The sequence below is a fragment of the Heteronotia binoei genome, chromosome 1 (assembly GCF_032191835.1).
Source record: "Heteronotia binoei isolate CCM8104 ecotype False Entrance Well chromosome 1, APGP_CSIRO_Hbin_v1, whole genome shotgun sequence".
Classification (NCBI taxonomy): Eukaryota; Metazoa; Chordata; class Lepidosauria; order Squamata; family Gekkonidae; genus Heteronotia; species Heteronotia binoei.
Window position 1 is genome coordinate 159,239,965 of NC_083223.1, and position 22,833 is coordinate 159,262,797.

At 40.5% G+C, this 22,833-nt stretch overlaps 1 protein-coding gene across 1 annotated transcript in view; it reads left to right on the top strand.

The window, feature by feature from the left end:
- The window catches only part of MTR (5-methyltetrahydrofolate-homocysteine methyltransferase), a 100,086-nt gene that overhangs the window by 7,778 nt on the left and 69,475 nt on the right, over positions 1-22,833 (top strand). Inside the window, exons 4-11 of the mRNA XM_060243312.1 lie at positions 1,651-1,720; positions 2,255-2,347; positions 9,113-9,219; positions 12,703-12,762; positions 13,796-13,890; positions 17,218-17,318; positions 20,031-20,092; positions 20,860-20,927. Coding sequence (XP_060099295.1) covers positions 1,651-1,720; positions 2,255-2,347; positions 9,113-9,219; positions 12,703-12,762; positions 13,796-13,890; positions 17,218-17,318; positions 20,031-20,092; positions 20,860-20,927 — 656 coding nt within the window. The remainder of the gene's footprint in view (positions 1-1,650; positions 1,721-2,254; positions 2,348-9,112; positions 9,220-12,702; positions 12,763-13,795; positions 13,891-17,217; positions 17,319-20,030; positions 20,093-20,859; positions 20,928-22,833) is intronic.

Consider the following 22,833-nt stretch of genomic DNA (forward strand, 5'->3'; position numbering starts at 1 on the left):
CTTATTAAACATTTTTTTTCTCTGTTGTGAATGCTGGCAGTCAAACTCTGTACCACATAGATCCCAACCGCTTAGGCCACGCTGCTTTATGAAGGGGGCCCCGGGGAAGGGGGAAGGCATGCAGTTGGATAAGGTGCCAATCCTCCAGGGGTTCCCCAAAGAAGTGCTGTGGTCTCTGTGATACCCAAGTACAGGGTGGCAGAGGACCTTGAGGCCTGGCCTCATAGCTGGAGAGGGGGATTGGGAGTCCTGTTCCTCTCAATCTGAACCCCTAGACTGAACAGGTGGTGGCAGCGAGCCCAAGTGGCCGGAGGAGAAATAGCTCCCTCCAGAAGTTGGAAACTCAGCAGGGAGTTGACGGGACCGGGTCTGAAGGCAGAATCGGGCCGGTTCCGTCACAAGCTCTTTTTAGCCTTGCCCCTCCCTTTTGTTTCTCTCCTGCTCTTAAAATTTGGGTTAAATGACCTCAGTTTAGGACACAACAAAGCAAAGTAGTGGTAATCCCTCTACTCCTGCTGAGGGAAAAAGTTTGCAGACAGTGGTGATGAGCAAGAATATTTCCCTGCCCCCTCAATGCTGTTTGTTTAGTTCCAGCCCATGGAAATAAAATTTTCAAAATGAAAATATTTTTCATTAAAAAGCTTTTGTTCCTCCTTCAAGGGTACAGACATTCATCTTACAGCAAGACTTTGTGGTTTCATGTGATTTGATTTTAACTATGGCTTGGAGAAAGATTTGGGGAGGGACGGTGGCTCAGTGGTAGAGCATCTGCTTGGTAAGCAGAAAGTCCCAGGTTCAATCCCCGGCATCTCCAAAAAAGGGTCCAGGCAAATAGGTGTGAAAAACCTCAGCTTGAGACCCTGGAGAGCCGCTGCCAATCTGAGAAGACAATACTGACTTTGATGGACCAAGGGTCTGATTCAGTATAAGGCAGTTTCATATGTTCATATATGTATGTTCATTGTGACAAATTAATCATGGTTATTCTATCCTTTTGTGATATTTGATATGATTGTCAGAGTCCTTGTGTTAAGTAAGTCTATGGAGAATTTTGCCCTTTGCTTTTAGAGCAAGACATACCATAAAATGTATCCGAAGTATTCAATAAGAGAGCAGGAATAAAGCATCTGCATGTTCAGTTCTCATTGCTGAAGCTGTCATTACTGCTGTGATGTCTGGGCTTCAAATTAGGACAGATCACTTAGAAGAACTTTTATGTGATTAAAACCTACCATTGCTTGAGAACATTAGTCTTTCAGGTGCCATAGTCCATGCTGCCCTGATTATTATTCTGTTAAAACTGTCTTTGTTTAAGAGACAGTGAAGGATTTAATGGCCAGTATGGTGGTGCAAATGGGCAGAAATATTCTGCACTGCACCATCTTTGTTTACAGCAGGACACATGGAGAATATCTGTACAAATCTGCTCTTGATTCAAGGCCTCTGCATTTTTGTCATGAGTTTTAAATGAACTGTTTCTTTAGTTGCAATATTTGAAGGGTATCCTTATATCTCTTTTATTGTAACCTGGAAAATATCCCTGCATGTTAAAGATTAATCTTTAGATGCAGTTCAGATCACTATATTAAACTTAGAAATAGCTGAGTGTTGAATTGGTTATACTATTGTTTGTCCCCTCCCCTTCCACAGGCTTATAGATTAAATAAAATATCAGCACAGGTAGCCCGAAAAGCAGCCAATGATGTTGCTGCTCAGACAGGTGAGTAACCTTTTCCTTTTTAATCATGTTTTTCTACAGCTATATTTCAAGTATTCCAGGATCACTGTTGTTTGTTATACTGTTAAATAGTATTGTTGTCAGAGTAGTCTTTTGATAAAATCTTGATAAAATAGGGCTATTCATTAGGGGATAGTCTGCCTTTGAATTTTTATTTTTGCTGGTGCCATTCAGTGCAGTTTCCAGAAAGCTGCAGCTTGTATACTAAGTTTCTATTTGTATAAAATGTGCTAAAGTGAAGTTAAACTGGCTGGGTCATTTGCAGATTCCATCATTAGTCAGTAAGGTTCTGAGTACTGTTTTGGGCTACATGAATTTCCTCAATTCCAGCTGAAAACCAGAGTTTGTTTTCATGTGGGAGTTATGGACTCTCAGCAACTTCAATGTGCTGATAATTCAGAATCAAGAACAAAAGAGGACAGTGATTTATAAAGACACCTTTCCAGTCTCTCCCCACATTATCTGAAACCTGTCAGAGAAATGTTATGTCTGTATATTTCTTCTTTTTTCTTTAAGGAAGTAAAAGATATGTTGCTGGGGCAATGGGTCCTACAAACAAGACCCTTTCAGTGTCCCCTTCGGTGGAAAAGCCAGATTACAGGAATGTTAGTAAGTACTCAAACTGTTATTTCAAGGGTGAAGAGCTGAATTACATTTCTAGAGTTCCATGGCTTGAATTCCAGATGCCAGTTTACCCTGAGAAAAATGTCTTGTCTCTCTGAGTAAGGCTTAATGGGATATTATTTACATTGTGGTGTTATTTATCTCCATGCCATGAAAAACGTCAACTGCCCATTTCCACACATGGCGTCTCTGTTAAAGGGATGGGACATTTTCTTTGGAGATGTTGCAAACCATGTTCCAGATATGTAATTTGTCTCTAGAAAGCAGTTATGAGGGACCCCCAGTCTGGATTATAGCTGTGGCGTTAGAAAGTGTGGTTTAACTCCCCCCCCCCCCCAAAGGCTGCTTCCAGCCCTTACAGGGGAAAAACAGCAGGCAAAATACAGGAACCTTTTTCTCTGCTGGGTTTAAAGTGGTTGGGGTGATCATTTCCCATCAGGGAAATAGCACTGGTGATGGAATGGTGATGTAAGAGTTAAGCCTGTGTACTTCTTCCATTTTTGTTTTAGCTTTTTAGCACCAAGGTACATGTCTGGAGTTTCAGCCACTATATTTTGTCATCATGTGTGGATCCCCTTACATGTAAAGATTATTTCTTTTGCTTTTTCTAATTCTGTTAGCTTTGTGCTAAGATTGTTTCTGTAACAGAACAGATTCCCTGACAGTTCAGTAGTGTGATATTGATTTGTTCAAAAACTTCTGGTTTTATGCCAGGTTCATTTCTTGCTGCAGTCAAAAAATCATTAATTTTCTAGATTATATAAACAGATATTGGAGAAGCTTCTATTCAAGCAAAATATACATGAAAGTCAAATAGCCACTCATATCCTGCCTCATGTTGTAGTGAATGTAGGAGGAAATTAGAAACATAAGAGGAACCCTGCTGGATCCGACCAGTGGTCCATCTACCCCAGCATCCTGTCTCATACAGAGTCTAGCCAGTTCTTCTGGGTGGGCAACAGCAGGATATAGAGGCCAAGACTTTCCCCTGATGTTGCTTCCTGGCACTGATATTTAGAGGCTGGCTGTCTCTGAATGCAGAGGTTCCCTCAGTCACCATTGCTAGTAGCCACTGATAGACCTATCCTCCTTGAATCTATCTAATCCCCTTCTGAAGTTGTCCATTCCTGTGGTCATCACTTCATCCTCTGGCAGTGAATTTCACATTATAATCAATCTCTGTTATGAAGTATTTCCTTTTGTCCACCCTGAATCTACTGCCCATCTGCTTCATTGAATGGTCTTAAGTTCTAGTATTTTTGGAGGAGAGGTTCTCTTTGTCAGCTCTCTCCACCTCATGCATAATTTTATAAATCTCTTATGTCTCCCCTTAGTCGACTCTTTTCTAAGCTGAAAATACCAGACTCTCCAGCCTTTCCTCATATGAAAGGTGTTCCAATTCCCTAATCATCTTGGTTGCTCTCTTCTGTACTTTTTCTAACCTCATTATATTCTTTTTGAGAACTATACACAGTATTCCAAATGAGGCTGCACCATGGATCTATACCAGGGGTGTAGAACCTCCATCCCGAGGGCCGTATATGGTCCTCGAGGTCATTTGGTATGGCCCTCGGGGATTGCTGGGCAGCCTCCCTGGGGTCTGGCTGGCCAGCAAGGATTGTGGGGATCCGCCGTGTTGTGCAGCAACCTCCCCAGGGCCAGGCAGGGATCACAGGGCCCACATGTACACCCTGGGGCCTGGCTGGCCAGAATTGCTGCAGGACCTGGAAAAGTTACTGTCACAGTTCAGTTTACACTTGATTATCCCATATGGTGTGGGCTAATATGCTAATGAGTGTGTGACCTAATATGCTAATATTAGGGGATGTGGTCTAATATGCTACTGAGTTCCTGCTGGGCTTTTTTGTAGGACCTATGTATTTCCCTAGGGCGGCGGGCCAGGTGTGTTTGTTTGTGTGTGCGCGTGCCAGATTAGGTTCTCTCCACATGACTTCAAATAGAAAAAGCAATTATTTGCATTAATTTTGCTGACTTGAATCATTCTCCCTCGGCAGAGCTCTGTTTTTTAAGTTGATAATTTTTTATGGCCAACGAATGATGTTATAAATATCCATATGGCTGTTGGCAGAAAAAAAGTTCCCCACCCCTGATCTTTACAGAGGCATTATAATATCAGCCATTTTATTTTAAATCCTTTTCCTGATAATCCCTAACATAAAGTTTTCTTTTTTTCCACTGCTACAGTAAACTGGGTTAACACTTTCATTGTGTTATCTACCATGAATCAAAGTTATTTTTGTTGGGAAATTTTGTGAGGGAAATTGTTTAAAATTGTTGTCCTTGAAAGGGCAGCTGTTGTGAGAGCCCTCTCCAGCCCCACCCACCTCACAGGGTGTCTGTTGTGGGGGAGGAAGGTAAAGGAGATTGTGAGCCGCTCTGAGACTCTTTGTAGTGGAGGGCGGATATAAATCCAATATCATCATCATCTTCTAAAATTTCCCAGACAGTTCAGTGGACCGCTGGATTGCAAAAGAAATTGAGAGATCTTTAGTACTGAAAAAGATATATTTTATTTCTAAAGGGATAGGTACATTGGGATGAAAATAATAATGCTATAGACTACATCCTTACTCTGTTGCTGACAAGCTTGGTACTTCGTCAGCTCCCCACAGATCCGAAGCTGCCAACCACTCTTTTTTAACCATCGTTTCCAACCCTCTTCTTAACATTCCATCAGCTCTCATCTCATTAGCAGTGAACCAGATATCCCTTCCTGCATCAGCTAAACAATACGGACTGTTAACGTATTTAACCCTATAATGACTAAACTGAGACATTGCCTAGACATGCAATATAAATACTCAGAATTCTAACACCCCTTCTCAATGTCTAATGTGCAAGTCGTTATACATTCAGCAACTATTACTATTGTTCACTGTTTCAGTTACATTAACCAAATTTAACATTTCACATAAACATTTAAATTTTGAATGAGATAATGGCTTGGTGAGAATATCAGTCACCATTTTCTTTTGTTGGACAGTATTCTGTTTCAGTCAGCCCCTTCTGGTGTAGATTTCTCACTAGTTCACGTTTAATGCCAATAGATCTACTTCTGGCTGTTGTGCTCTCTCCTTTACATATAGTAATACATGCTTGATTGTCTTCAAACATAACAGGTACAGGTTCTTTTATCTTAAAATCCTTCAGCATGTGAAAAATGCACTCAAGTTCACTGCAGGCACTAGCTGCTGAAGCACATTCAGCTTCTGCTGTAGATTGTGCCATTATAGTGTTTTCTACTGGTCCAATCTGTTAGTCCATTTCCATAAAAGAACAGATATCCGCTGGTTGATCTAAATTTACTTGACTGTTCTCCATAGTTAGCATCGATATATCCAATTAGTTTTGGTTTCTCAGATGGTTTAATTCTTGTATCCCTAGGGTAGTGACTGATATCTTCAAGTTTCTTGACTTCCACTTCTTTGTTTAGTTTATCAACAATGTCTTTAATATCCTCTCTGTTATTACAACTCACGATCAGATCGTCAACATACACTAATACATATTGAGATTGTCCATCTTTAGTATACAAACAGGGTTCAGCCTTTCCTTGCTCAAATCCTTGCTCCTGCAACAGTCGTGTAATTTTGTCATACCAGGCGTTTGCTGCCTGTTTCAGGCCATATAGTCCTCTGCTGAGCCTAAAAGCATAATTCTTGCCTTGAACTTGAAAGCCTTCAGGTTGTTCCATGTAAATTTTTTTGACAGTTCTCTATTGAGGAACGCTGTCTTTATATCCATATGTTCTGCAAGCATATTTCTTGATGCTGCAACACTCAGTAGTGTTCGAAATGTTGCGTTATTGACCACATTCTATCTGAGCTTCAATTGGTGTGGTTTTAAATAGCTTCCAAGGATCTTATAGGGATTTGACTCTCTTGTGTTACACTTTCAGCTTCCATTTAACTATTCCCTTCATTTTTTAAAGTTCCCTCTTTTGAAATAAAATGTTACAGTTTTGTACTTTAAGGGTAACTTTCCACTAATGAGAGTGCTGAACTTAATAGCCTTGTGATCACTGCTTCCAGCTGGTGCAACAACCTTTACATTTCTCACCTGCTCAGAACCAAGTGCAAGATCTCTACCTTTTTGGTTGGCTCTGTTCCAGTGTACAGTTATTTATGATGTCTAGGAATCTCATTTCTGCAGTGTGACTCAACCACATTTACCCAGTCAATGTATGGGTTGTTGAAGTCTCCAAGCATCATACCATTATGTGGTTTAGTTACCTCCCTTATTTCCTTTTCCATCTCAAGATCAGCCTTGAGTTTGAACAGGTAGGCAATAGTACACCCCCACTTTCAAGTAACCCTTACGGCCTAGTATTTCCACTCATATAACTTCTGTTGGGGAGTTAATTCCCTTGATATTTTCTGACTTATTTGATTCTGTTCTGCCTTTGATGTCACAGATTTTTGGTTAATTCAAAATGGAGTTCTGATTTAAAGGTTTGGGTGGCCAGGAGGCTCTTCCTCTGTCTCGTGCCCTAACCCTATTTCTTCTTGTTATTCGTTGTTTTCTTGGCTGATTTAAAAGTTTGGTTCAGGCTTTTGTGGTCTGCTTTGGGGGTGTTTTTTCTCACTCAGACTGCGTTGCTGGGAAAAGAACACGCTGACTTTGCAACAGGAAGGTAATGCTACTGTGCTAGAGTCAACTCCTGGTACTGTCTCCCAGTTAACATTCCATCCAATTAAGCACCTATGGGAAACCAGTTTTGGCTGGCTGCAGACAGACCCTTCTCCTTTCTCACATAGTCAGAGAAAGTATTAGGTCATCTGCCAAGTGATTGGCTCATTCATTTGGCTATAGGTAATTGCTAAGGATCCTTATTGGTGCAAAGACCTAGCAACACTTGGGACCCTTAGCAATAATCTTCAGACTTACTCTTCAGCCTGGAGTGTGTCTACACATTACCAAGACATGTTAGCATGCCCTAACTCATTTAGACCATCTTGGACTTATGCTTGCTGAAGCCAACCAGCATTGACTTTGCTGACCTGGAGAGAGTTGTCTTGGAACCCACAACTATGAATGGGTAACATCTTGTAACGTGAATTAATTTCTTATAGTATTTTAGTTAGCCTCTGAATTTCTAGTGTTATTTTTCTCCTCACAGTAACTGTTCTTGTTTAAAGAATTCTTGGCACCTTAATAAAATTACATTTTAAATATTAGATTTGTCTTCACAGCCTAAAATTTGGATCTCCTGCTTAGACTAGCAAATCACCTACCACAATACTAAACTTTTGTGAAATTCCTACGAGTCTACCTCACAGAGAGAATTCCTTAGTCATTTCATTGAGTTTATTCTTTGACTTCTGACGGGAGAGTTGGATCAGAGTTGGTGGCAGCCTACCAGACTGAGGTGTGTGCAGGTGCACCCTGATATTTTGTAATTTGTGTTTGCTGCTCTCTAGGTGAAAGGCATTTAGCCTGGGCTGGGTTGGATAATCTTTTGATAGATGTACAGTACAACTTCTCCACTAACCCATCCCTCCCTGTCCTACCTCTAGAGTTCACACCCAGGAGTGACCATATCCCATTGATTTTCCCCGTTCCACCACAGTTCTGAAACAATTACTATATCTTAACTTTTCATCGATTAGCAAGCACACCAGCTTCTCTATCTTGGCTCAGAGGCTTCTAGCATCGGCATATAGACACTTATAATGTATTTCCTCTTTAGCGTTCCTCTCCTTCTTGACCCCTCAGTCAACACACATGGCTCTCATTCACCATCCTATCTTCACTCAGAAGTTCTGTTATGCTCCTGTCAATATTACCCTGAGTATTTATGCAATCTGACTTGTTCCAAACTGGAGGTTTCCTGGCTCCTGTTGGCTTTTCCTCTGGGATTAGTTTAAATGCTGCTCTGCCACCTTTTTGATATTTATCTCTAGCAGCTGGTTCTCTTTCAGTTTAAGTGAAACCTGTCTCTTTTGAGCAGGTTCAGCTTGTCCTAGAAAATTCCCCAGTGCCTAACAAATCTAAACCCTTCCTCCCAGCATCACTTTGTTATCCATGCATTGAGACCTCCGACATGTGTCTTTCTAGTTGTCCCTGCATCTGAGAATGCTGCCTTTGAGGTCTGGGCCTTTATCTTTCTGCCTAGTAACCTACATTTTTCCTCCATGACTACACAAACATATTTCCCAATGCCATTGGTGTGCAACATGACTGCTGACTCCTCCCCAGCACTATCTGTTCACGTATCTAGACAGCATGTGATGCCTACAACTTTTGCACCAGGCAGGCAAGTCACCATGTCACATCCACTGTCTATATTCCTAATGATTGAATTTTCCACTACCAAAAGCCCACCTCCTCCCAGAGAGGTGTTCTTGGTCCCTCCTCTTCAGATTGATGCCCTCTGACCTTGAGAATCTTACTCTTCACAACAGCAGAACAGCTGTCAGCCCAGGAGTGGGACTGTTCTGGTAGGTCCTTGAAGGTCTTGTTACCAACCTCTCTCTGTGCCTCAGCTTCTAGCCTCAAGGGAACAAACTTGCTCCCTGACAGCCAAGGGCTCCATGCAGTGAGCACACACCTATGATTTCCACCCATTGGGTGGATGCTGTGACATTACTTTCCTACCTACCCATCTGCTGTGGACTGTATTACCTGTGAGAACCACCTTTCCAGTTGGAATCAGAATGTGTGTTGATTTCTGTTGTCATTTCATGTTGTGAAGAAGAGAAACTTGTAGAATCTGTTGTTCTTCTATAGGTTTTGATGAACTGGTGGAAGCATACACAGAACAGGCCAAAGGACTTCTGGATGGTGGAGTAGATATCATGTTAGTTGAAACCATATTTGATACAGCCAATGCCAAGGTAAGATTAATAAAGACTTTAAAGTGTGTTGAACAGGTTGATAATAACCCACTAAAAACTCACGTGTGGACTTAATTTTTTACTGATATAGCGGAGTTAGGATGAATGCTGGATTTAATCAACTTTTGGCTACAAATGCCTTTAGTTGTCCTTATGCCACATCCTGTTGAATTTCCAAAACTGGCAGCAGCTTTCCCAAGTATAATGAATTTACTGTTGATGGAGCCTCCTTTAAAGGCTGTATAGCTAGGAGGCTTCTATATGTCTTTGTATAAAAGGAAGTGTTAGAAGAAAACAAAAGAAAACTTAATAATGGCTCTGGAACGAACCGCATAAACTTATGCTTGCACAAAAGGTGTTACAGAAGATTTTGGTTGAGCAGAGCTATGCAAAGTCTGTTGAAGTGTTCACTTGTATATCACAGGATCCAGTCGTTTGCATGAATATCTGTGGAATGTGCTGCCTGATGATGGAGTCTATGAAAAACTAGGCAAGCCTCAAACTAGTACTGGTTTGGGCTGCCTTTGGACAGAACCATCTCCTTTCTCATATAGTCCTGTCTCACTGGGCAGAAAAATTATTGATCAAAGCAAGGATCATTGAAAGCTCAGTATATTTTTATCAGGGGCAGAGGGGAATTGCCTCTCTGAGTGAACTCTTTGGACCTTTTTCCAGAACAAACTGCTGCTGAATTAGTACTTGTCTGGGAAACATTCTCCAGAATGTGATACTATCTTTCTCTTGGAACAGGTTTTTGGCATCTTCTCTGGAGTCTTTTTCATTCTAGGGAGGTTTGCAATAATATAGTCTGCACATCTCCAACTTTGTCTACTTTTTTCATGGTGCATATATTTGATAAAAGGTAAAGGCAAGCACCAGTCATTTCCGACTCTGGGGTGATGTTGCTTTCACATTTTCATGACAGACTTTGTACAGGGTGGTTTACCATTGCCTTCCCCAATCATTTACACTTTACCCCCAGCAAGCTGGGTACTCATTTTACTGACCTCGGAAGGAGGGAAGGCTGAGCCAACCATGAGCCAGCTACCTGAACCCAGCTTCTGCCGGGATCGAACTCCGGTTGTGAGCAGAGCTTGGACTGCAGTACTGCAGCTTACCACTCTGCACCACGGTGCTCTTATGTGTATTTGATACAAAACCATAAAAATATCTTTAGAAATATAAATGTTGCATTAAGAGAATATGACTTTACATTATTATGAGAGCAATTCTAAGCAAGTCTACTCTGAATTCTACTCTGGTCTATTCAGTAGGGCATACTCCCAGGGAAGTGTCTTTAGGATTGTGCTGTATGTGTTGTAAATGTGTAAAAATTTACAAAGTAGTGGTCATTGAACAGCTAGCTGTTGGACAGCCTGTTTAAATGGGCATTCCAACACAAGGTACAGTTTTGGAGTTGCTTTCCTAGGGAACTGTTAATACTTATATAGGATTACAAATAAGGATTGTATTAAATATACTTATGATACGGAATGTGTTAACACTATCTGCAAATTATAAGTTTTCCCAACTAAAAATGGGTACATAAAGTATGGCAAGTAACAAGGCTAAGTTAAGAGAAATACATTAAATAACACAACAGACTGAAACATTTACTGAATATTTACTGAATATCAGAAACAGAAATATGATATTGACATTAATGTTTGTAATTGGTTTTTAGACAGTTTTGATAGGTATTAAGGTCTCTTATAAGAGATTCTGATGATGCTTTCAGTATAGTTTTACTGAATATTATGCATTGTTGTTGGTATGTTTTGAATATTCTGCAAATTTTAAAGGATTGTCATATAGAGATGGGCATGGAGTGGGAAAACAGTGGTTTGTGTTAGTTTGTGGTTAGTTTGAGTACTTGAACCAGTTATTCCATTTTGTGATTAATATGGTTCACTGAACTAGTTTGTGGTCTGTTTGGTTCTGGAGGTGTAAAACTCTTCAGCAAGCTCTTCTCCACCCGCCTTCCAAGTTTGGCAAAGACAATCTGGATTGTCCGAGTTATAGCTCCCCAAAGCAGGTACCTTCAGGAAAGCGGAGCTTCAGTTCTCACGACAACTAACTCTTCTCTCTTCATGCCACAAAGTGCAAGCAGCAGAGTCAGGGTGTCTGCTCCCACAGAGCAGAATGGGAGCTCCGCAGTTGGTTCCTAGAGCTGCCAATCAGGCTATGGACAACTGTGCTATGGGTGTTTCTAGGGCTTCCTGAAGTCCACCTCTAGCGTTGCCTAGGAATTCATTGAATCAGCGGCAAGCTGTTAGGGAAAACAAACCGCAAAAATGAACCAACAAACCACAGAGGAGAAAAAAGGTGGTTCCCTTTCCAGTTCTGTGCAAGCAAACAAACTGGTTCATAACAAACCACAAATCGGCCCAATTTGTGGATCAGTTTGTGCCCATTGTCATATTTTGTTAAAAATAATTATTTGCTATGCACTTATATCGAGGCCGCAGAGAGCTGTTGATTCGTTTAAATGATTGTTGTTCCCAGTATTTATGTAGCACCTTTGATCAAAAATATTTTACAACATGGTTTGCGATAATCAAACTGTTTTAAAATTTGGCAGAATAAAATTGTTTAAAGCCATTCAGATCTAAGCAAGATGTAAAAGGTGATTTCCTGTTAATTTCTAAACAGTATAAGGTGTTTACCTGTCTCAAAGAGCAATCAAGAGGTAATTCAGCAATCCTAGGACCACAACCAAAAAGACTTCGCTTCTGATAGAAACAGTTATCAATTATGAAAATCAAGTACCTGAAGCAGAACCTGTTTATTGGAATGAAACTCAAATGGCAGAAGGCACTTCCTGAGATAGTCAGGGTTTAAGCTGTGTGTGGGAATAAAGGTCAAAACCAGCACTTTGAACTGGGCTTAGAAACAGCTAGTAACTAAAACAGATGCTGCAGCACTAGTGTAATGTTTTCATGCTAATAGCTGTCAAGAGGTGTTTAATAGCCTTTTGTAGTGCTTTAAGTTAGCTGCAAACAGCTTTCAAAGGTAGCCCTATGTAAAATGCATTTCAGTAGTCTAATCTGGAAGTCACCAAGTCATGGCTGGTCTTTCAGCAGTGGATGGAGCTGATGAATCAGTCAGAGGTGAAAAAGGCATTCCAAGCCAGAGATTTCTGCCGCAGTGATAGCTCTGAAAGTATTCCTGAACTACAATTTGTGTAGTTTTTATGAGTTCTGGGACATTTCTGTCTCTTCAGTTTACTGATGGGCTCATGTCCTGTGACCTTTATTTCTTCTGGTTATGAGTTGTGTTGAAGGGTGGTTCCTGCAGCTTTGGCTCATTGAAAATACTTTATTGGACTATGTTTTATTTCTCTGTATTTGTTTTTCCTGGGGGGGAAAAAGACTCTTTGGGTGAAAGTTGTGGTGCCATTATGGCTCTCTCTCTAAAACTGCATAAATAGTTTGAACACTTCAAAACAGAAATATTAACACTTTGTGATTTTATTTCTGACAGGCAGCTCTGTTTGCTCTCCAGAATTTGTTTGTGGAGGAGTATGATCCCAGACCAATATTTGTGAGTATAAGAAAGAAATGTTGTTTTCTCTAGTTGCTCGGAATTGCTCAAATGCTTTGTTACACTGGACATGAATTTAGCCTTTTACAATCAAAATATATTAACTTGCAGTTCATGATTTAGTTTCTTAGTTACGGACACAATAACAGTAGCAACAAAGCTGCCGCCTGCCTTGTATCTCCTCACATTCTCAGACATTGCGCACAGGTACTGTATGAATAAGGCCTCATGACATTTTAGTAGTCCCATTCAGACATCACAAACAAACTGGATTTTTAAGAACTTTGACAAGAATGAACCTGGTTTAGTCTCATTCTCTCTGACTCCCTGTTGCCCTCTCTTTTTTCCCCTTGCACATTGGACCACAGTTGAAGACTCCCTAGTTTCAGAAATATAACTCTAGTGTGTTGTGAGGTCTGAAATGGAACACTTAATCAAATTGGGAGTTTTCCCTTTTCATTTTGGTGTACCATACCATTGATTGAATGATGGTGTTATGAAAAGCACCTATGTGGGCCAGTAGAAGGAGACTGTCTTAATCTTGTCTGTGCGTCACATCCCACATTGTAACATGAAAGATTATTATTCATGGACCTGAACTTTATAAGTCATAGAAGGCTAACATTCACAGTTCTGTTCATTCTAGTTGCAAAATAAGTGATGATTTCCATGGAGATCCTACATAGTTTTGGAGATCCTTCTGCACCCAGAAGAGCAGTTATCAGGCTCTAATTGTGGGCATTACACTGTTCAGCAAAGGAAAGCTTGAGGGCTTGTAGTGTTCAGTGGAATGTCAGAATGAAAGTCTCCAATGCTACCAAATCATAGACTTCAGCAGACAAGCTGCTTCACTTCCTGATCAGTTCATGTGACAGCCAAGACTTTGTTTACCAATTTTGAGACACACAACCTTCCGTATTCTAAATGTCTTGTTAATTTTTTATCACTTCACTTTAGCCTTCGCTATGTCTGCCTGCTTTATATCACATATTTCCCTCTTTTTGTTCTTTCTCCTCACTGCTGTGATCTTTAGGTATCAGGAACCATTGTTGACAAAAGTGGCCGTACTCTCTCTGGCCAGACTGGAGAAGCATTTGTCATCAGTATATCTCACAGTGAGCCACTTTGGTGAGGAGACATGCATTTAAGAATCCCCTTAATATCAAGCTGTCCAGCTGATAGTTTTTCCTATTAACAGATCCAGAGGCATGAAGCTTGTGGAAGTGTTTAAACATGCACAATTGCTTGCAGATCAAACCCCAGTCTAATGTAATCAGTTACTTGAAAAGGAACATGCACAGCCTGATAGTTTTAAAAGGACAAAGACAATCCTTCTTAAGGTGGTGCATGCAGTTGCCAACAAAATCATCTTTGATTCTTCCTTGCATGCATTTTGATTGACAGAATGAATTCACTTACAGCCCTTCGTGTCCATTGCCAGGGAATGCAGAGGAGTCTCCTGTTCTGCTGCAAGCTGACCTGTGACAGTATTTCAGTGACAGGAGAGTTAATCAGAGCTGTAGCAAGCTTACTACTGAATAGAAGCTCTGGAGGGAGCAAAAGCAGAGCATGTCTGTTACAGCTGTCATACAGAAACCAGAAAGTAAATGGTGCTATGTTACCTCTTGCTTCTCATCAGATATAGAATCCCCAGTGGGAATTACATGAAAAGGCCCATGATGCACAGTGACTATAAGTCATTTTAGTAATTTTTCAGACTGCCTGCCTGCTTAACTGTCTTGCCACCTGGGAGTTCCAGGGGAGATCAACAGATGAGGCTTGTGGAGAGAGGCAGATGGTGCTGAAATGAAGCAAAGAGAAAAACAGCAGCTGAAGGTGTAAAAGGGAACCTAAACCCAACAAAGGTGGAAGTTGATCAATCTGCCTTTGTTTAGCAGTGCAGATTGAAATTGCAATTGATTGGAGCTTAAATAAGGACAGTGGTATTAACAACCTTTATCTTTGCTCTGGCATAGGTTGAATGATGGGCCTCTGAACTGTATTCAGATTTTTGTTCTTGTTGAAATGGCACACTTCCCATTTCTCATAGAATGTACATGTGTGTGTGTGGTCCTAATTCACAGGTTACCTGTGTTAACTTAGGTTTGTACTTATATGATTAGTTTAAAATCATTTCAGTAGTTTGATTTATTATAAAGCCAAGTAATTTGCTACTTGCCCATCTTCAAAGAAACTTGTGAAGTTATCTAAGGTTCCTCAACAGTTTTTTATCCAGGTACAGATCAGGCCTAAACTGCTATAGCTTTTGATACTTATGGTGCCATCATAAGCAGAGTCACACCCTGCAGATGAGTGGGGTAGATATTTTGTAAAGAAAATAACTAAAACTCTGCTTAGTTGGCATGGCACTGTTATTTTTCTGTCCCTATTGCCTTGGAACTTATAGATACTTACTGTCCTTCCAGTGTCAGACACATTCTGCTGTTGGCTGTGGTACATATCAAAGAATTAGGGTCCTTCTTTCCTGTCAGTCCTCCTGAAGTAGAGTAAAGGGTACTAGATGGAATGGCTGTTACAAGAAAATGGGGATTGTGTATGTTATGTAGTATATGAGTAATCAGGTCTGCTCTTGAAGCTTTACCTATTCAGTGCTGGACTGGTTTGCCTGGAACGAAGAAACCAGGGTATGGCAGGAAATTCTTCCTTTCATGTATTCAAATTCTTTTGAAATTTGAGGAGAACTTCTCATTGGAACTTTGGCTTGATGCCAGATGTGTTTTTGCATGTCTGATGCTGATATTTGCACTCCTACCTTGGTAAGAGAGTGTTCAAGAAGCTCGTCTATGTTCAAAATGTTTGCCTCATAAGCAGTGAGGCAGATAATTTAATGCATAATTTTAATGCTAGCCTTAGGTGCATTTGGCAGAACTCTTTAGACTTTCTCTCCTTTAATAGTGTTTTTAAAAGGCAGAAATAAATATTGATAAGTAAATTGGGCGTTGTTTGTAATTTCTATAAATTAGTTTTCAGACAGGAAAAGGCTTTTCTTGCTCATCCTTTAACAGAGCAAGTGGACACTCAGTAGATGTACTCAGTTTTTCTTAACTTTCCCAGTGTTATCCAGTGTTTTAATGAATCATACTAAGTGGTGTTCACCTCTTCCAGTGCAGCGTAGGATTAAATGCTGTGACCAGAAACAGTCTCTTACTCCAAACATTGCACATCCTTTACTGTAGGACAGGTAGAACATGGTTTGATTTGATTAGAACAGGTGGTGTTTACTACCGGTAGAATATTCCCAAAGGTATCCTGTTTTTGTAGTTTTTACTGATTGCTATTTTATGTTTGTTCTCCTTATGTTACTTTTAGGTGCTGTGTAAGTTGTTAACCTGACTTGTCAAGTAGTCTTGAATTGGTAACAATTCAAGAATCTTATTTTTCAGAACTTTCCCCTATCTAAAATATTTATGTCTTTCCTTGGCATCACAGCCTAGCATCAATTTGAATATTATTATTTGAATATTTTGGGTGTCCCCTTGGTCATATCTGAATAACTAAGTTACACTTTATGCAAAGTTGTCCATTTTAAGAGCAGGATTATTGCAAACTGATCCTTTCTGCCTCAAAACTGGACCCCCTTTTCTGACACATACTGCCAGCAGCCTTGGTTGAGGTTTGATGGGCTTACCTTCCTTGGCTACTGCTGGCTGCCAAAGGTGAGTGGAGCTGGTAGGCTGCTGGGAGGATGGTGGTTTCTTGAGTTCCCTGCTGGCTGTAGAAAGAACCAACCTCCCTTTCCATTCCTACAACTGCATTTGATTTCTTTGGTTAACTTCTTGTTTGCTCGAACTTAGGAGAAGTTGCTGGTTCATAGAATTGGGAGCAAATTTTACCTTGCAATTAGCTGGGCCAGGGTAGCAGGGATTTTCACTTTCCTCACAGTAAAAACTCTTTATACAAAAAGCTCACAGGAAACCCTTCTCAGAAATGTATAATTGTTTTTGTATCTCACAGAAAGGCTGGTGATTGGAATAAGGGCAGGGAGCAGTTAGGGGTTTGTTTATTTGATATTTATACCCTGCTTTTCTCCCATTGGAGACGAAGCTTACAACATTGTTCTTCCTTCTGCAATTTTATTGATTGACCTCCTAAACTAAGGGGTCTGGGGGATCAGGATTGTACTTCCTTTGAAGGTCATAGCAGCCATACACGGTCCCTAGAGGCTGTGGGAGGAGCTGCATATGTGACTTCTCTCTTAAACCATTCCCCCCACCCCTACCCTGCAAAAAAAAAAATCCTGTGGCCCACCTGTTAATCCTTGCCACATATTCTTTGCAACTGGTATCAGTAAAGCAAACTGCCGCCACCACTGCCCTCACTGCAGGTGCAACAACATGCACTTTCTTTTTAGCATTTGCATTGTTAAACAAATTGTGTGTGTTGTTTTTGGCATGTGTTGTAATTGCAGCAAGGATTTATGTTTTGTCTTTCTAGCATTGGATTAAATTGTGCTTTGGGAGCAGTGGAAATGAGGCCTTTCATTGAAACTATTGGGAAGTGCACAACTGCCTACGTCATTTGCTATCCCAATGCAGGTATGGGCAGATATGCATGAGCCTTTGAATATTAGTAGAAATATAGTAGAAACCACATACTATGAAGATTTTTAAAAGAATATCAATATATGTAACAGGCAGCATGGCCCCATTTGCAGATACTTAAACTCATGGATCAAGGACATATTAAGAAGAAAGATTTTTTTCCTAATTTGGAGGAATCTCCACCATTGTTTTGGGGGTGAGCTAGGAGAAGTGGGAGCGTCAGCTGCACCACCCAACATTCCTCCTCAGCTGCTGTCGCTGTCATAACTTGAGCCAAATGGCTTGGTAGGAAAGTAAAGCAGCAGTGGATGGTGTGTGGCTGGACATCCAAAACAACAGAGAGGGTATCAGCCAGGCAGCCAGATTCCCCTGCCCCACCAACAGATGCCCCACCAACAAAACTCTGGGTGGTTGGGAGAGGAGAACTTGGGAGCCTCTGCTGCCAACCCTCCCCAACATCCCAAACTCTCTGGTGACCCACCTGCATCCACTGCCACTTTGGAGGAGTGGGCAAGAAAGACCAGGTGCCTCTGCCACGCCCTCTCCAACTTCCCCTCTCTGCTGACGATTCATTGCCAAAGCAGCTGCTACTACTGCCACAGCATGGGCGGCCAGAACTTTGGAGAAGGGAATGGCTGGTTGGATGAGCCTAATCTCGTTTTGTTGCTGCATCAGAGGGTTGCCAGGGAGGAGCAGGAGCTGACCCCCTTTTGTTCTCACTTCAGCATGAAGCAACATCTGGCTGTCCATGCTTCTTCCATTTTCTTTTAGAATTAAAAAAAAATTGAAAAGTTAGAAGGCCGTCCCCCGCCAATCATGCAAGATGACCTAAAACCCAGTGAGGGCTCAAAGCAACGTACAGCATTCTTCTTGCCTCTATTTTATCCTCACAGTATCTCCAGGAAGTAGGTTAGGATCATAGTTAGAAACACTATGACACCACACTGCTTTTGTGAGTTGTCCAGTAATTGTTGCTAAGCCCAGCACAGATGGGTCCTCCCTCAAAGACCAAAGTAGTTCTGGAAAGGACCATCTCCCTTCACTTTTTATTGAGAAAGCAAGGCTGGTAGTCTGGCACTATGATAGTGGTTGCCTAGTGACAATTGAGGACATTCATTTTTTTAAAGCTACAGGCACTGCTGTATTTAATTTTTTTTAATTAGATTTTTTTGAAAACCTGGGGCTTTTCTCATGTTTGTAGAAATATCTGTTTTGTCTGTCCATGGCTCTCATCTCTTGATTTAAGTATCTACAGATGGGGCCATGTTTAGAATTAGATATTTTGATAATGTCACTTATTTGATTACCAGTATTCATTTTTTATCAAATGAATACTTGTAAACTTTTTTGAAATCAGGTTTAAGGGATGAGTTGACATGATAGAATATTTTTGGCCTAGTGTTGCCTGGTGTAGCTTTACGGTGAAGTCAGTGTGGTTGGAAGGGGGTTGAATTACTAATTCAAATGTGTAATTGGTTTAATATTAATTGTTCCCAATCTGTGCTAAACAAATATTCTATGTGAAGGTAATGCTGAATGAGAATGAATCAGTGACAATCCTAAAATTGGTGTCAGCCATTTATATATTGTACCAATGGTTTCCTCTTGCAAATACTTTTCTTCATATTTTAGCGAGAGAGAACATTTGTTTTCATAGTGCAGGGAAAAAACTCTATGGAATCATAAGTAATAGTAGAAAGCAAATATTCTAAGACTAACAGTGCAATCCTATGTAAAGTTACTCTAGTCTAAGCTTGTCATAGACTTAGACTGGAGCACTCTGCATAGGATTGCACTGTAAGTGAGGCTACTGCTTGAGAAAATCTAATTAAGAAAGACTAATCAGGTTTTTAATTTATTGGCAATGTAGCACAAACTCATTAATTCAGATGAAATAATCTTCAGTGCTGCTTAGTTTTCTAGCAAATTATTGCTTTAGAAACTGACTGCTGATCTTTGAGTGTGTAATGTACTGGACACGTAGACGATTAGAATACAACATACTTTATTGGCAAATACATCACAAGAGAGAGATGGAAGGGCCGGATCCCCTCTTATATGCATTACCTGGAACAATCCTCTTTCTGGTCAGGTCCAATCCTGACTAGTTAAACTTCCCACCACTGATCATCATAGGCATCTGCGTTCGTCCCTTCTGGTTGCCGCCCGCAGGTGCGCTGTGCTATACTTTACGGGGATGAATACAAGACACAACAGAGTGCTTCTCAGCTCTGATAGGAAAAAGACCCTTAGTAGAGGTTACATTTGTGTGCAAGGGTGTTTCAACTTAGGATAGGTGTCAAAACACATTTTATTGAGTAAATTATAAATTGTGCTGATCAGTTGAAATCACAAACAAGAACAAAGTATGTTAATCTTTTTTCATGTTGCATATAAACAAGGGCTTTATCTATTACTTGGGTAGATTAATTAGGACACCCTTTTAGTTACTGAAATGATTTGATCAATTAATCAGGCATAAGATACTTTCCCCAAAATGTAAGACCTTGTAAAACTTACAGGTGACAAAATGAAGTCTGCTGTAACTCATGCGCTCATCAACTACCAAAAAATTATCCTGCTGCTTAGAACAATTGTGTTGCTTATATGCAAATATATGCAGATTTAACAGCAAAATTTTTAAATTAAGGGGACAACTGTAATTTAAATACAGTAATATAAAACGTATAACTAATATTTCATTAGGTCTTCCTAACACCTTCGGTGGTTATGATGAAACTCCTGAAGTGACTGCCACGCGCCTAAAGGTATGATGGAGTTTGTTCAATATTAATTTGTTTTCCTACTGTAAAAATAATCACTAGCAAACATTTTTTGTATGTAAATCAGTGAGACAATATTTTCTCATCCAATTTAGAATTGAACTTCCCTATTACATAATCCAGTTGCTACAGAATCCCAGGACTCTTAATTCTGATTGGAAATGAATTACATTTTAGGTACTATGTTAACGATAAAGTTGCCAAAATGTAGCTGAATTTATTTCTCTGCTTTTTATTATCCGAGTATTCTGTAGTAGCATAAAACAGTACTACAATCATAAAGCATTAGAAGAAATATTGGAGGTTATCTACTCCTACCCCCTGCTGAATGCAGGGCAGTCTGTTTCACTGTTTTATAGGCATTACAGTTTGAAAATTTCTTTTACTGTTTATCCAAAATCTACTTTCCACGTTAGTTCAAGTACTACTTTCTGGAACAAGTGAGAAGAAATCAGATATATCAGGTGGCAATAATTTTTCCCCTTAGTATTCTCTTCTCTAAATAAATATGCTTAGTTCCTTCAGACTTTCCTCATAGGACTTGATTTCAAGACCCCCTTACCATTGTGGTCTGAGTATATTATAGTTTGTTAGTGTCTTTAAAATGCAGTGTCCAGCACTGGACATGGTACTAATGCAGCAATGCAAAACAGAGTTACATGTTGTGATCTACTTTGAGCTACTTTTTGTTCACGTATTACTGCTGACCAGTTCATTCCCCCCCTTTTTGGTTATATCTTCCTCTTCTACAGGAATTTGCCTTAGATGGCTTGGTGAATATAGTTGGTGGCTGCTGTGGGACTACTCCAGCACACATTCGGTAACTTCATCTCTGCATTAGCAGCAGTCCGTTCCACTGCTACTGACATTTGAGGCTTGTTGGGGAAAACAACAACATTGCAGTCTGGTAGTTATAGTGCCAGACTGGGACCTGGGATACCCAGATTCAGATTCCTGCTCTGTTCACTCCATGATCTTAGCCTAATCTACCTCACAGGGTAGCTATGATAAAGAAGTGGGGAGGAGAGAACTGTGAACACTTCTTTCATCTCACCGAAGGAGTGGTGGGATTAAGATGCATAAATAGGTGGAAGAAAGCTTGATGTTCTATCCTCTCACATAATTAGCACATTACTGTTATGGCTGTGTGAAATTCAGCCTTGGGGATTTCCCTGGTCAACCATTCTAGCACCAGCTCCCACTGTCCCTCTGTGAATTGTCACTGTGGAAATAGTTTGGAGGGGCACTTCCTGTTCTGCCCTCCAGTCATCCCTAGAAGTCCTTGGTTACAGGGTGTGTATGCAGATTCCTAGAGAAGTTGTGGATCCTCTATGAGAGTGGAGGAGAAAGGCGTTAAAGGAGGAGAAAGGTCTTCAGACAGGGTCCTGCCAGGCTAGAGAGGTATCCCTAGCTAGGCAAGGAGATAGTAGTCTGGGAATTTGTGAGAGGATCAAGGCAGAATCTGGAGATCAGCCCACCACCTTAGTCGGAGTCCAAAGGTTAATTAGACCAGGGAAGTATGGGGACTGAGTAGGTGAAGTTCATACTTCCAGTATTTCTGTCAATATGGTAAAGACAGTAGTAAAGGGACCAGATATCCTGGGGTTTAGTGAGCCTTTCCTAAATGACATCAATCCACCTCTCTCACCAGGAGAAACAGCATGTTGGTTCTGTAAACATGTGAGTTGGTGTGGCACTGGGACTCTTCTTAAAGGAACTGTGATCCAAGTCAGATGTGAAAAGAGTTACCTTTTACACCATCCTTTCAACCAAAATAAAACTTTCAGTTCTTCTAGGAAAAGTTACTTTGTTTATTTGTTATTATTTGTTAAAACAAAGTAACTGTGTGAGTCCAAAGGGTGAAGGAGAAAGTAGAATTCAGTTCAGAAACTAGTGCTTCCTTCATATCTCCTAGGTACCTTCAGCAAATTACCACGTTGTCTCAGTAATTACATTTAGATTTACTGATTGCTTGCAACCAAGCATTTATTCATGCTTGCTAGCCAATCAGTGGGTGCTTGGGATTCTGTCGTTGAAGTGAAGGTAAAGTTTAGGAGGGGCTCGGATGGATCTATTGTTTGTTTATCCTAGATCTGCCTCTTAATTTGTCCAGACTTCACGTCTACAGTCCCTGAGCCTCCTTTGTGACTAGGAAAGGAAAACTGGCCAGTCATTGAGGGTGGTGATGGGAAAAGGGCATTAAAAATGAACCTGACCATCACACCAGACTGTTTGTTCTTTGGGTCCTGAACCAAGTGTGCTGGAAGTAGTAACCAGTAAGTACTGAGTTTTCTTCATTAAGCAACTTACAGAGTGATTTGCTGTGGTGGTGATCTCTAAAGAGGAAAGGGTGGGGCCAAGAATAGATAAAAAGGAAGAACTAGAGATGACTTATGTATTTGTCTTGATCCAACAGTCTACTTTCAGTTCTGTTGACAAGATTATCGTTAAGGCCATTGTTCTATGGAACAGTTAAGATGGAGGCTTGTGCATGGAGGTTATTTTACACTGACCATTTTAGGAGTGGGCCATCATCAAGAGAATCCAAGATCTGATTGCAAGGGTAAATCTAGGACTGGGGGGGCGGGGTGATTACCAAGCATATTCTATGGTTAGGATTCCTCTCTATGAAGATAAGGAGGGTACTTCAAACTGAAACACTTATTTAAAAATATTCAGTTTGGTGCACCTAAAGTTAAGAATTGTTTTCTGTATTCAGAGAACTT